Source organism: Malaclemys terrapin, chromosome 2 (assembly GCF_027887155.1).
Source record: "Malaclemys terrapin pileata isolate rMalTer1 chromosome 2, rMalTer1.hap1, whole genome shotgun sequence".
NCBI classification, from domain to species: domain Eukaryota; kingdom Metazoa; phylum Chordata; order Testudines; family Emydidae; genus Malaclemys; species Malaclemys terrapin.
In genome coordinates this window covers 139,704,008-139,716,189 of record NC_071506.1, presented here as the reverse complement: position 1 = coordinate 139,716,189, position 12,182 = coordinate 139,704,008, and the positions used below count along the sequence as shown (strand labels likewise).

The window sequence follows — 12,182 nt, the reverse complement described above, 5'->3', positions numbered from 1 at the left end:
AAAGGTTCATCTAGTGCAGTCTTCCGACAGTGGCCAGTGCCAGGTGCCCCAGAGGGAATGAACAGAACAGGTAATCAAGTGATCCATCCCTTGTCTCCCATTCCCAAATTCTGGCAAATGGTATCAAATGGGAATGACGTTCAGTCAACAGGGTATCATTCAAACCATGGCCATGAAGATCATAAACTATCCTCACTTCTAAAACATGAGCCATTCACTCCCAGTTACAGAGATGACAGCCTTTGAAAACCTCTCCCTACGATATGTTTGCTGCCAGCAAACTCCAAGACTTTTTTTTTTAAATCATGCCGCTAATAAGCCAGATCACCTCTGCTAATAGGATACACAGAGATGGAGGAGTGTAGAATGAGCAGTGACTAGTCATATACGCTCTTGTGACTCCCTCTGAACTCTTGCTAGGAAAGTATCATGTTTGCAGCTAGCAGATACTTAATATATCTGTCAATTACAGGTCTCCATTTAAAAATCAATATTTACCCATGGAAGTATCGGAATTCCTGCAATTCTTCCTACTCTATGTACAGTAAAACACTGCATTGTATGGAAACTGTGGGTAGATGCTGACTCTTTAACAGCAGCCACGGTACCTTGACTGCATAAAATACCCTGCAAACAATACAGTGCCTGGTATTCTTCTACTTTCATTCGGCACGATCCCTAATAATCACCTCACCTACTTATGAATTAAATGGATCCTACAGCAATGCTATACAGAAATACAGGACAGAAAGTGAATGCCTTGGCCAAATAAGATTGCAGAGTAGTCAGGGAAAACAGAAAATAATTACCTGAATTGGAACAGAGATAGGGCTTTACAAGTGCTTTACAAAGGGAGGTAAGCATCATTATCCCTATTTTACAGATGGGGAAACTGAGGCACGGCGAGGGGAAGTGACTTGTCCAAGGTTGCCCAACAGGCCAAAAGCAGAGTTGGAAATAGAACCCAGCTCTCCTGAATCCCACCCCACTGCTCTAACACCTACGCCACACTGCCTCCTCTGAGAGATGGGGTGTGCTTTCTTCCTGTCATTACTATTTGATAATTAACAAAAAAGTAGGATAGGATTTTTCAAATGAACTTAAGGGACTTGGGTTCCTATGTCACTTAGGTATTTTTGAAAATTTTATTTACATAGCTACTACTAAATTTCAACGGTAGTAGGGCCCCTAATGGCTTGTACATATGAAGAGTTAGGCTCCTTTGTAAACCCCAGCTCTAAAGTGGATTATCAAGTATTGTATTTCTGAGGCTTGGCTTCAATAGTCATGAAGTTTAGCAAGAAAAACAACAACAACAACAACTTAGCATCAGAGCTTGTGTTAATATAAAAAATATTTCAGGTGATAAAAACCGACAATAATGAGTAGTTAACAGAGATTATCCATGAAAACGTGAAGATAAAAAGTAATTCTTTCAAAGCACAAAGGGGCTCTCTCCGGGAGTGGGTGCACACACACTATTATATATTGCGAGTGCATAAATTAACTGTGTGAGATTCTTCATGGTAAAAACATGAGACTAACCAGAAAGAATATTTAGTCTCAGTAGCAGAGTGATTTGCAACTGTAAAGCACTTGTCAGATTCGTCCGGCTCATTGCAGAACCAAAAATAATTGATTGATCGACGGATGCATTTTTAAGGAAAACTGAATAAAACATTCCTTAAAATGGAAATGAATTCCAGGTAGGAAGGAAATTATCACAGATTTTAAATATATTTTTTAATCTCTCTCACACTCATAGAAATTACAGTTTATGAGTCATGAGACATTGTTTTCACAAAGGAAAACAAAAATCAATAATTGTTTTCAATTAGTATTCCCCTTATTGATTATTTGGTTGCTATTTAATGAAGCACAGGTGGCTCCTTCTGGCAGGAGCGACTGAATTATTGTGTCAAGTCAATCTTTACAGTAACACGCCAACACTTAAACAAACAAACAAACAAAGCAAAACCACAGCAAAACTAACCTTTTCTTGTACAAAATCCAAAATGTTCTTGAAATCCAGGTCATCATAATAATGCCTAATCCCCTCTTGGATGTTGGAATGGAAAACTGCATTCATCTGGGGAAACAAAAAGAAGCAATAGCACAATACCAAAGTGAAAAAGATGCTTGGAAAATACCAAGAACAGAAGACAAATACAAGGCTACAGAAATTATGCCTTTTTACAAACCACCACCATCTTTCTAGATCACTGTCCAAGGTTTAGGCTGCAATGTTGCCATGTCTTGTGATTTTCCATCTCAGAATAGTTGGTGTTTTTTTTTTTTAAGCTGCAGCTACTGGAGTCAGGTGATTACATGAGAATCTCAACTTTCATTTAAAAAAAAAAACAAACACAAACAAAAAAACCAACATATTCCCAGTCTTTGTGATTACAAAGAAAAGCTTGAAAATGTGATCCCTAAAACCTGAAACAGCAGAAGGCAAATAAGAATCCAAAGTTTATTGTTTAAATACTTATGATTTCTGGCGCCTGACTTTTGATTTTTGAACCTTCAGGGTTAGCACTCTTGTATGCAACCTCTGCCTTTATTTGCTCCATAGTGTATCTTTAAATATCTAAGGCCATGTCTGCACTACAAAAGTATGTCAACCCAAGAGCTATCACAGATATTAAATTGCTTGTGTGTGCATGCTTGCCTCCTTGTGTCAGCGATGCACGCCCTTGCCAGGAGCGCTTGTATCGATTGTACTGTCCGGGTGGGGCATTGTGGGACGGTTCCTGAAAGCCAATAACAGTTGACACAAGCAAAGCAGTGTCCAGGCAGACACTGCATCGACCTAATTACAACCACCGTGACTCTATGCCACTCGGGGAGGTGGTGTTACTAAATCGGCATAGAGAGGCACTTATGTCAGCAGGAGCCAAATTTAAGTGAAGACACTTCCATAACTAGGTTGATGCAAGGCAGCTTACGTCGACCTAACTGAGTAGTGCAGACCAGGCCTAAGGGCTTTGCTGTCTACAGACAGTCATTTTGTGTTCAGGTCAGCATGTAGGAGCAGGATTTTATAATGTCCCATAAGAATTAATGTATGATTTGATTTCATCCTGTCAGCCACCCTTTTTGAATAGCAGAAAGGAATGACATACCAGAACAATCCTTATGACGGATTATGATCACCTTTTTGTTTTAGGATAAGTTATAATGTCTACTATGGTTTCCTATATGTATTACAAATTAGGCACTCTAGTTAAATATACATTTCTTTGTTTTAAGGTTTTAGTAAGTAAGAGACAGAATCTTGTATTGTATCTATGTTAAGGAAATTAGAGGAATGTTGAGGGCCTGAAGCCCCAATGTGAATTGTTTTAGTTATAAGATTTAGCAAGGCTTGATTTACAATGTATTCTGCTGGATATAAAATGCTGTCTGTATACCTTTGAAGGTTTCTGTAAGAGATTGTTTGTGTGAATGAGGAATGTATGCATCAGGAAAAGATAAGGTGTAAAGGCCATTGTTATAATTAGATGGTCAAGGAAGGAGTGAAGAGACTTAAAAGACATCCATAATGAAGGGCTCCAGGGTTTTGGCCGCCCCAAGCAGCCAAAACAAAAAACAAAAACAAAAAAAGCCGGGATCGCGATCTGCGGCGGCAATTCGGTGGGAGGTCCTTCACTCCCAGCTGGAGTGAGGGACCGTCCGCCGAATTGCCGCCGAATACCTGGACGTGCTGCCCCTGTCCGGAACGGCCGCCCCAAGCACCTGCTTGAGAAGCTGGTGCCTGGAGCTGGCCCTGACTATTTTTCCCCTTGAAGACTCACTGGCACAGCGCCTCCTCCTGGTCATATTGGAATTAGCTCTTTTCCAGCTTCAAAGTGCCTTCTACTGGCCAGTGTCTTGCCTGCCTCAGGCCCTGTATCCCTCCCAGACCCCAGTGGCCCTTTACCTGGGGGTTCTGCCCAAGCAGTACCCCCTTACTCTAGGTCCCAGGGGAACCCCCAACCCACTATACTCACCTTGCCTCAGTGGCTACTGCCAGTCATCATCTAGCCCCCTTTCACTGGGACAGACTGCAGTCTGTAATGGCCACGCATCATGGGCAATGGGGGGAGGTTGGACCAGCTGCCTCTGCCTAACCCCGGACTGCACCTCTGCAGCCCCAGTACCTTCTTTAGGCCTTGAACAAGGCCTGCAGCCTAGGGAGTTACTAGGCTGGAGCTCCACAGCTCCTCTTGCCTTTCCCCAGCACTACTCTACCTTTGGTACCCTGCTCCCAGGCAGCTAGGTCCTTCTCTCTCTCCACCACTAAAGAGAGACTCCTCCAACTTCTGGCTCACAGCTCTCTTATCAGGGCCAGCTGGGCCCTGATTGAGCTGGCCACACCTGTGGTCAGCTACTCACTCAGCTTCCCCCAGCTGTTCTCACTCTTCTTATTTCAGGAGCAGGGTAACCACCCCACTACAGTCATGAAACCCAGGACTCTGCTATATGGAGTGGGACACACAAAGAACAAGCTGACAAAGATCTCTAAGGCAGAGCTGATACAAAAGGCACCGCTGGCTCTAAACAAACACAAATCCTTTATTTTCTGCACAAGCTCACGACCTCCAGTAAATAAAAGCATCTTTATCCTGCCTGCCATTATCAGCGAGACGCATGTAGATAGCTGTCAGGGAAGCCAACAGCATCTTAGATTGTGTCTGTAGAGAAATCCCTCCCCAAAAATGGGATTTATTAATATATAGGTATTTCAGCCCTTTGAAGACAGGGCTAGGCAGCACAATGAACCATGAGATTTGTCATATGGCTGTTGGCTACAATTAGGATTTGTTGTATTGGAGCTGATTCTTTCCCCCATTTTTATTTATTTACTTTTTACGTTTGTGTGTTGGTGTTAGTGAACTAATGCTATGCTGCTGCTAACACCGGAGATCTAAGTATTCTCTCCATAGAGCCTTTGCACATTTAATTCTCTCCCTACTTAACATTTTTCATCCTGTTAGTAACTTTGTTCCCTGACTGCATCACATAAGAGGTTGTATTGCAACATAATAGCTAGTTGCACAGAGAGGGGATATGGGACATATTAGTTCCGGTAGTTTAAAGAGTTTCTTTAGTTCATGTTCTGTGAATCTATGTGTTTATGAGTTGTAGGACAAAGGTTCCAGACCCCATTTCTGACAGCAAGAGATACTGATCTAGTACAGGTGTCTGACTGGAAAGCAGAGAGGGAGGGGGGAGGAGTGGGTGGGGGGCGGGGCCTCAGAGAAAGAGGCAGGGGGCTTGAGAGGGAAATAGGTGGGGCAGGGGTGGGGCCTCAGGAAGGGATGGGGTAGGGGAGGTTCTGGCACTCCTGCTGGAGTGTCCAGTTTTTAAATATTACCAAGTTGGCAACCCTATGTGCAGCTAAAATCTGAGACCACAAACGGACACACGCAAAAAGACTTTCCTCACCAGTTCCTTCCCCCACTGCTGTCTAGCCATGAGCTAGTCCTGTCTCTTCACAGCTCAGCTTTTGGCATGCTTGAGATAAATTAATTAACTCAACACAGCTGGCCTGTCTCTGCCACTCTCACAATCACTGAATTAAGGGCACGCAGCCGTGATCTCTTCTCAGAGACTGTACTAACCCTTTCGCTGCCAACTCCTACATAGGGTCCCCGCATTTTATCACACCGAATAGCAACCTTTTCATGCTCTTCCAAAAAGAAGTTTAAGGAAAGGTCCTTTGCTTTAAATTTCATCTGAGTTTCAGTTGGGTGCAATGACATGGCTGATTTTATTCTTTTCGGATAAGGAACATCAGGAGGGAACAACTTTCTTGTTTGAATATTCAATTTTCAACCCCAGGTGGTCAAATTGCTTAGTGGGGTATCCTGATTATGTGGAGTGTGGTGGGAGTGGAAAATTGTTCCCAGCTGAGGATGACAGGCATGGAATCAAGCCTGCTTATCTATTCACTAGTAAAGAAAGGGTAGAATGCTGCTCCCCTGTGTAAAATCCCACGCTCCATGCAGGGAACTTTACAAGACAGGGAGGAGAGCAGAAATGGCTTTGAAAATGTGAACTGATTGCTATGGTTGAACACAACAAACAGCTTGCAGAACTTCTGCAGCAGTAGGAGGGTTGTGTGTGTCTTTAAGTTAGTTATGTTGGGGTATATCCTGAAGTATCATGTCACACTGTCCCTCCCCCACATCCCTAGTCGCTGTGTCCTTAGAGCAGTGGTTCTCAACCCACGCTCCACTTGCAGCCCAATCAGCACACAGCTGCAGCCCATGTGACATCCTCAGGGCCATTCAGGTAGTACTGGATGTGGCCCACAATGGTAAATAGGTTGAGAACCACTGCCTTAGAGGCCTTAGCGTGGTGGAAAGAATGTTATTTTTTGCGGGGGAGACCACCTGAAAAATGCTACAGCTCCCTTTGTCCACAGCCTGTACATCTCCTCTCCCCAGTGCCCTCCCTCCCCCATTTCACAGTCAAACTGCAGATGCCAGCCTGAAGTGTGGATCTTGAACCTGGCACAAGTGTACATGTGGCGTTGGCTCAGGCTAAATAAAGAACATTTCAATGGAGCGAGGGAGCTACAAATGGGAAAGAAGCCCTCTACAAACATTAACACCGCTTACCAACCTTTATCCAGTTACTTTTTGGCAATTTAATTATGCACAAAACTACATTAAGGGAAAGACAGAGGTAGCCCATCAAAGACTCATCCTGCAATTCCTAGAGCACATATCAAGAATACTTTGACATATCAGATACTTCAAATTAAGCAGTAGTTTAATATAAAAAGCATTTTACAGATGCTTAGAAAGCTTATTAGCTTGCTCAAAGCAAAGCCTCTAATTCTAAACAGCAGGCCCTATTCCCAGGGTATGTTTGTGGTTTGACTTCTGACAAGATACCACCAGCCACAAACACTCAGAAATATTAATGAAGGGAGGGGGCTTTGGGAGGGGGGTTGTTTTGCATAATTAATTCTGACATGAAAATCAAATGTTGGGCGAGCTGGGGAATAGGGAAGAAGAATGCTAGAGAAATTTGAAAAAGAAGGTGTGAGAGGAGACACACGCAGGGACCCCACAGGAGAAGATGCAGCCTGCTGAGATGGTAAAATTAGCAGGATATTCTGAAAGGGCTTTTAAGAAATCGTTCATGCAGAAGTTTATTAAAATGTTAATTCTGATTTTTCCACATCTAAAGATAGACTGCTGGGCATTTTTTTAAATGACCATCATTAGCTTGAAGACAAACAAGATAAAGCCACAGGTTTGCCATAGCTGACAGCTCTGCCACGAGTCAATATTTTTTGAGGTTTTTCAATTTAAAAAAATATATTTTGGGCTTAAAATTTCATTTGATTTTTTCCAGTGAAAAAGCAATTTTTTTTGCCAATTCTTTTATCAAGAATTTTAATCGCAAAATCAATTTTTGCCAGACATTTTTAAAAATAAATTGTTTGCTGAAAAGTCAACATTTTTGCCAAAAGTTTTTTTTAGGTTAAATGAAAAATTTATTCTTTTGGCCAAAACCTAGTTTAATAGATTTTTTTGATGAAAAATCAATGTTTTTCCATTTTTAAAAGACACTCAAGTGAAAAATTAATGTTTTTGACCAAAATAATGTTAGGGTTTTTTTTTTAATGAAAAATTGATTTGTATTTCCAAAATTGTTTTTTAGGTTTTTCAATTTAAAAAAATCAGATCTTTTGGCTTAATATTGAGCAGCTTTCATTGTGCGTGTTTTGTGTGTCCAGTACTTCCCTGGATGTCTTCATGGGATGATCAACACTGTTTTTAGAACAGACGCAAGTGCACACGCTGCATCTCGTTGCTGGCAGCATAAAGATGCAGGTCTTTGCCACTTGTGTTCATCCGGAAGAAGGCAAAGTTAGGGTTACCATACGTCCGGATTTTCCCGGACATGTCCGGCTTTTGGGGGCTCAAATCCCCGTCCGGGGGGAAATCCCCAAAAGCCGGGCATGTCCGGGAAAATCGGGAGGGCTGGGTGGTGCTCGGCCGGGGCCGGCGGTGCGGGGCCGGGGGCATGGTGCCGGGCCGGGGTCCGGGCTGGGAGCCGGGCCGGCGGGGAGCCGGGTCGGCCGGGCCGGCGGGGGGCCGGGCCGGCGGGGAGCCGGGTCGGCCGGGCCGGCGGGGGGCCGGGCCGGCGGGGAGCCGGGCCGGCCGGGCCCGCGGGGGGCCGGGCCGGCGGGGAGCCGGGCCGGCCGGGCCCGCGGGGGGCCGGGCCGGCGGGGAGCCGGGCCGGCCGGGCCGGCGGGGGGCCGGGCCGGCGGGGAGCCGGGCCGGCCGGGCCGGCGGGGAGCCGGGCCGGCGGGGAGCCGGGCCGGCCGGGCCCGCGGGGAGCCGGGGTCCGGCAGTGCTGGGCGGGCCGGGGGTGGTGGGCCGGGGCCGGCACCCCAGGGCCCGAGCCGACCCAGGCTGGAGCCGCCGGGGGGCTAGCCTGGGCTGCGCCTCCTCCCCCCCACACCCTCCTTACCTGCTTCAGGCTTCCCGCGAATCAAATGTTCGCGGGAAGCAGGGGAGGGGGCGGAGACTTTGGGGAGGGGGCGGGGTTGGGGAGGGGGTATGGGCGGGGCTGGGGGCGGGGGCGGGGGCCGTGGAGTGTCCTCCATTTGGAGGTACAGAATATGGTAACCCTAGCAAAGTACATCCTGAGAATGCCTGTAAAGCTGCCAGGTGTTGGGACACTGGTCTTTGTAACGTATGTTGTGTACACGACCCTGTCACCATAGTACTTCACAAACGTTTAAGAATTTATCCTCGCCAACCCCCTCTGAGGTAGGGAAGGATTTATCCCTATTTTTCCAATAAAGATACTGAGGAACAGAGAGACTTGCTCAAGGTCACACAGGGAAGAAATCGCTCCTGCTTCCTAAGGCCTGGGCTCTGATGGCCATTCAATGTCAGAATGAGGCCCATGGTAGTAATGCTCTTCTCCCTGGCTATCCAGAAACTTTTAAGAGTGCTCTAAGAACTTACTGCACCTATAAATTAGGTAACTGTTTGTTTAGTGTGATGAAGCAATTTAAAGCAAGACACATTCTCATAATGAGGCTGTCTGTGACCATTTCTATGTTTAGCTGTTTCCAGAAGCTACGTGCACCAGAATGTTTTATATTGTAGGCACCACGGAGACATACTATTCGACAATTGAAAGAACCTTATACCCTAGATCAGTGGAACCATCCATTTACAGCATCCTGAATTAAATCTAGACTTTAAGACAGTGGCTAAATGGCCGAGAGCTAAATAACTCTAGCTGCATAAACTCTCTACTTCAATTGGCACAAGGCAGCAAAAGCAGGTATTTAATTTAAATCATCTGCAACTCCATGAGCACATTTACATCTCAATTGGCATAATTAAATGCCTAGTAGTTTATTCCAAATGCAGATTCACATTTGCTTTGTGCAGTGTGACAATTATAGGTCAAGAAGATTCATCGCTTGTTAAATCTCTGTTCTCTCTCACCAATTGTTTGATTTTTAATTAAATATTTATATCGCCCATTAAATTAAATTAAGGGATGATTAAGATGCTAATGGTTTTACTCAAGCCACAAGTTTAACGGAAGGGTCGCAATTCCATTTAAAGAAATGTTTGCAGCTTTTCTCCCTCCTGCTGATCATCCTCTTCCTCTGGCGGTTGGGCATGTGTTATTAATAAGAGAAGAGGAAAAGTTGGGGAAATCTCAATGGGACAGTTGCCAGAGCTCAGTCTCAGGCCGAGGCAGTTGAGAAGGAACTGAGAGTGATTCTATACAACAATGGCACAGGGCACAAGGCTGACCAGCACGCGTGCGCAGGCCAAATGGACACTGGTATGAGCAATCTCTGATTGAAGATGCAGGGGGCACAAGCACACCTAGAGTGGAGCACCTGTAGGAACACTACGTGAAGAAGAAATCAGAGTTAAGAAGAAGGGCCTGACCCCTCGTGCTGTCATTTACGGTTGTACACCACAATGAGAGCGCTCTACTCCATCATGCAACTGGAAGCATTTTACACCCATTGTCCCCAGGTATACAGGACAACATAAGTTGCAAGTCAATGAAGAATCAGGCCCCACAGCTCTAACTTCAGGTGACTCAGCCTGCTTGTTTGGAATATGATGGCCTAATGCAGAGATAATCCGTCCACGATACCAACCCAGAAGGAGGAACTGGAAGCCTATCACACAACAAATGGCATCTGCAACTCCTGCAATGCAAGAATAAGTCATGTGAACTTCTGTTTCACTACAAGGAGTCTGGTGGCACCTTAAAGACTAACAGATTTATTTGGGCATAAGCTTTCGTGAGTAAAAACCTCACTTCTTCGGATGCATAGAGTGAAAGTTACAGATGCAGGCATTATATACTGACACATGGAGAGCAGGGAGTTACTTCACAAGTGGAGAACCAGTGTTGACAGGGCCAATTCAATCAGGGTGGATGTAGTCCACTCCCAATAATAGATGAGGAGGTGTCAGGGTATGTCTACACTACGGGATTAATCCGAATTTATATAATTCGGATTTGAAAAACAGGTTGTATAAAGTCGAAATGAATGTGGCCACACTAAGCACATTAATTCGGTGGTGTGCGTCCAAGTACCGGGGCTAGCGTCGATTTCTGCACCGTTGCACTGTGGGTAGCTATCCCATAGCTATCCCATAGTTCCCGCAGTCTCCCGCGCCCATTGGAATTCTGGGTTGAGATCCCAGTGCCTGATGGGACAAAAAACATTGTCGCAGGTGGTTCTGGGTACAGCCTCACCTCTTCCCTCCCTCCCTCCCTGCATGAAAGCAACGGATGGCAGACAACCATTTTCGCGCCTTTTTTCCTGGGTGGGTGAACACTGCAGACTCCATACCACGGCAAGCATGGAGCCCGCTGAGCTCAAGACAGCAGTCATGAACATTGTAAACACCTCGCGCATTCTCGTGGAGTTTATGCTCAGAAAAACAAGGCGAGGAGGCAGCGGCGGCGGCAGCGCAGCGACAAGCATGATGAGGACATTGACATGGACATGGACACGGATACAGAATTCTGTGAAACCACGGGCCCCGGTGCTTTGGAGATCATGTTGTTAATGGGGCAGATTCTATCCATGGAACGCCGATTCTGGGCAAGGGAAACAAGCACAGACTGGTGGGACCGCATAGTGTTGCAGGTCTGGGACGATTCCTAGTGGCTGCGGAACTTTCGCATGCGTAAGGGCACTTTCATGGAACTTTGTGACTTGCTTTCCCCTGCCCTGAAATGCCAGAATACCAAGATGAGAGCAGCCCTCACAGTTGAGAAGCGCGTGGCGATAGCCCTGTGGAAGCTTGCAACGCCAGACAGCTACCGGTCAGTCGGGAATCAATTTGGAGTGGGCAAATCTACGGTGGGGGCTGCTGTGATGCAAGTAGCCAAAGCAATCACTCAGGTGCTGCTACGAAAGTTAGTGACTCTGGGAAATGTGCAGGCTATAGTGGATGGTTTTGCTGCAATGGGATTCCCTAACTGTGGTGGGGCAATAGACGGAACCCATATCCCTATCTTGGCACCGGAGCACCAAGCCACCGAGTACATAAACCGCAAGGGGTACTTTTCAATGGTGCTGCAAGCACTTGCAAGCACAAGGGACGTTTCACCAACATCAACGCGGGCTGGGCGGGAAGGGTTCATGACGCTCGCGTCTTCAGGAACACTACTCTGTTTAAAGGGCTGCAGCAAGGGACTTACTTTCCGGACCAGAAAATAACCGTTGGGGATGTTGAAATGCCCATAGTTATTCTTGGGGACCCAGCCTACCCCTTAATGCCATGGCTTATGAAGCCGTACACAGGCAGCCTGGACAGGAGTCAGGAGCTGTTTAACTACAGGCTAAGCAAGTGCAGAATGGTTGTAGAATGTGCATTTGGCCGTTTAAAAGGTCGCTGGCGATCATTATTGACTCGCTCTGACCTCAGCCAAAGAAATCTCCCCATTGTTATTTCTGCTTGCTGTGTGCTCCACAATCTCTGTGAAAGTAAGGGGGAGACCTTTATGGCGGGGTGGGAGGCTGAGGCAAATCGCCTGGCTGCTGATTACGCGCAGCCAGACACCAGGGCGATTAGAAGAGCACACCAGGAAGCGCTGTGCATCAGAGAAGCTTTAAAAACCAGTTTCATGACTGGCCAGGCTACAGTGTGAAATATCTGTTTGTTTCTCCT

At 46.0% G+C, this 12,182-nt stretch overlaps 1 protein-coding gene across 3 annotated transcripts in view; it reads right to left on the bottom strand.

Annotated features, from left to right (window-relative positions):
* LOC128832223 (tetraspanin-15-like) overlaps positions 1-12,182 on the bottom strand; it is a 527,474-nt gene that overhangs the window by 106,173 nt on the left and 409,119 nt on the right. For all 3 annotated transcript variants that reach the window (XM_054019375.1, XM_054019374.1, XM_054019376.1), the window contains one exon: positions 1,994-2,089. In XM_054019375.1, coding sequence (XP_053875350.1) covers positions 1,994-2,089 — 96 coding nt within the window. The remainder of the gene's footprint in view (positions 1-1,993; positions 2,090-12,182) is intronic.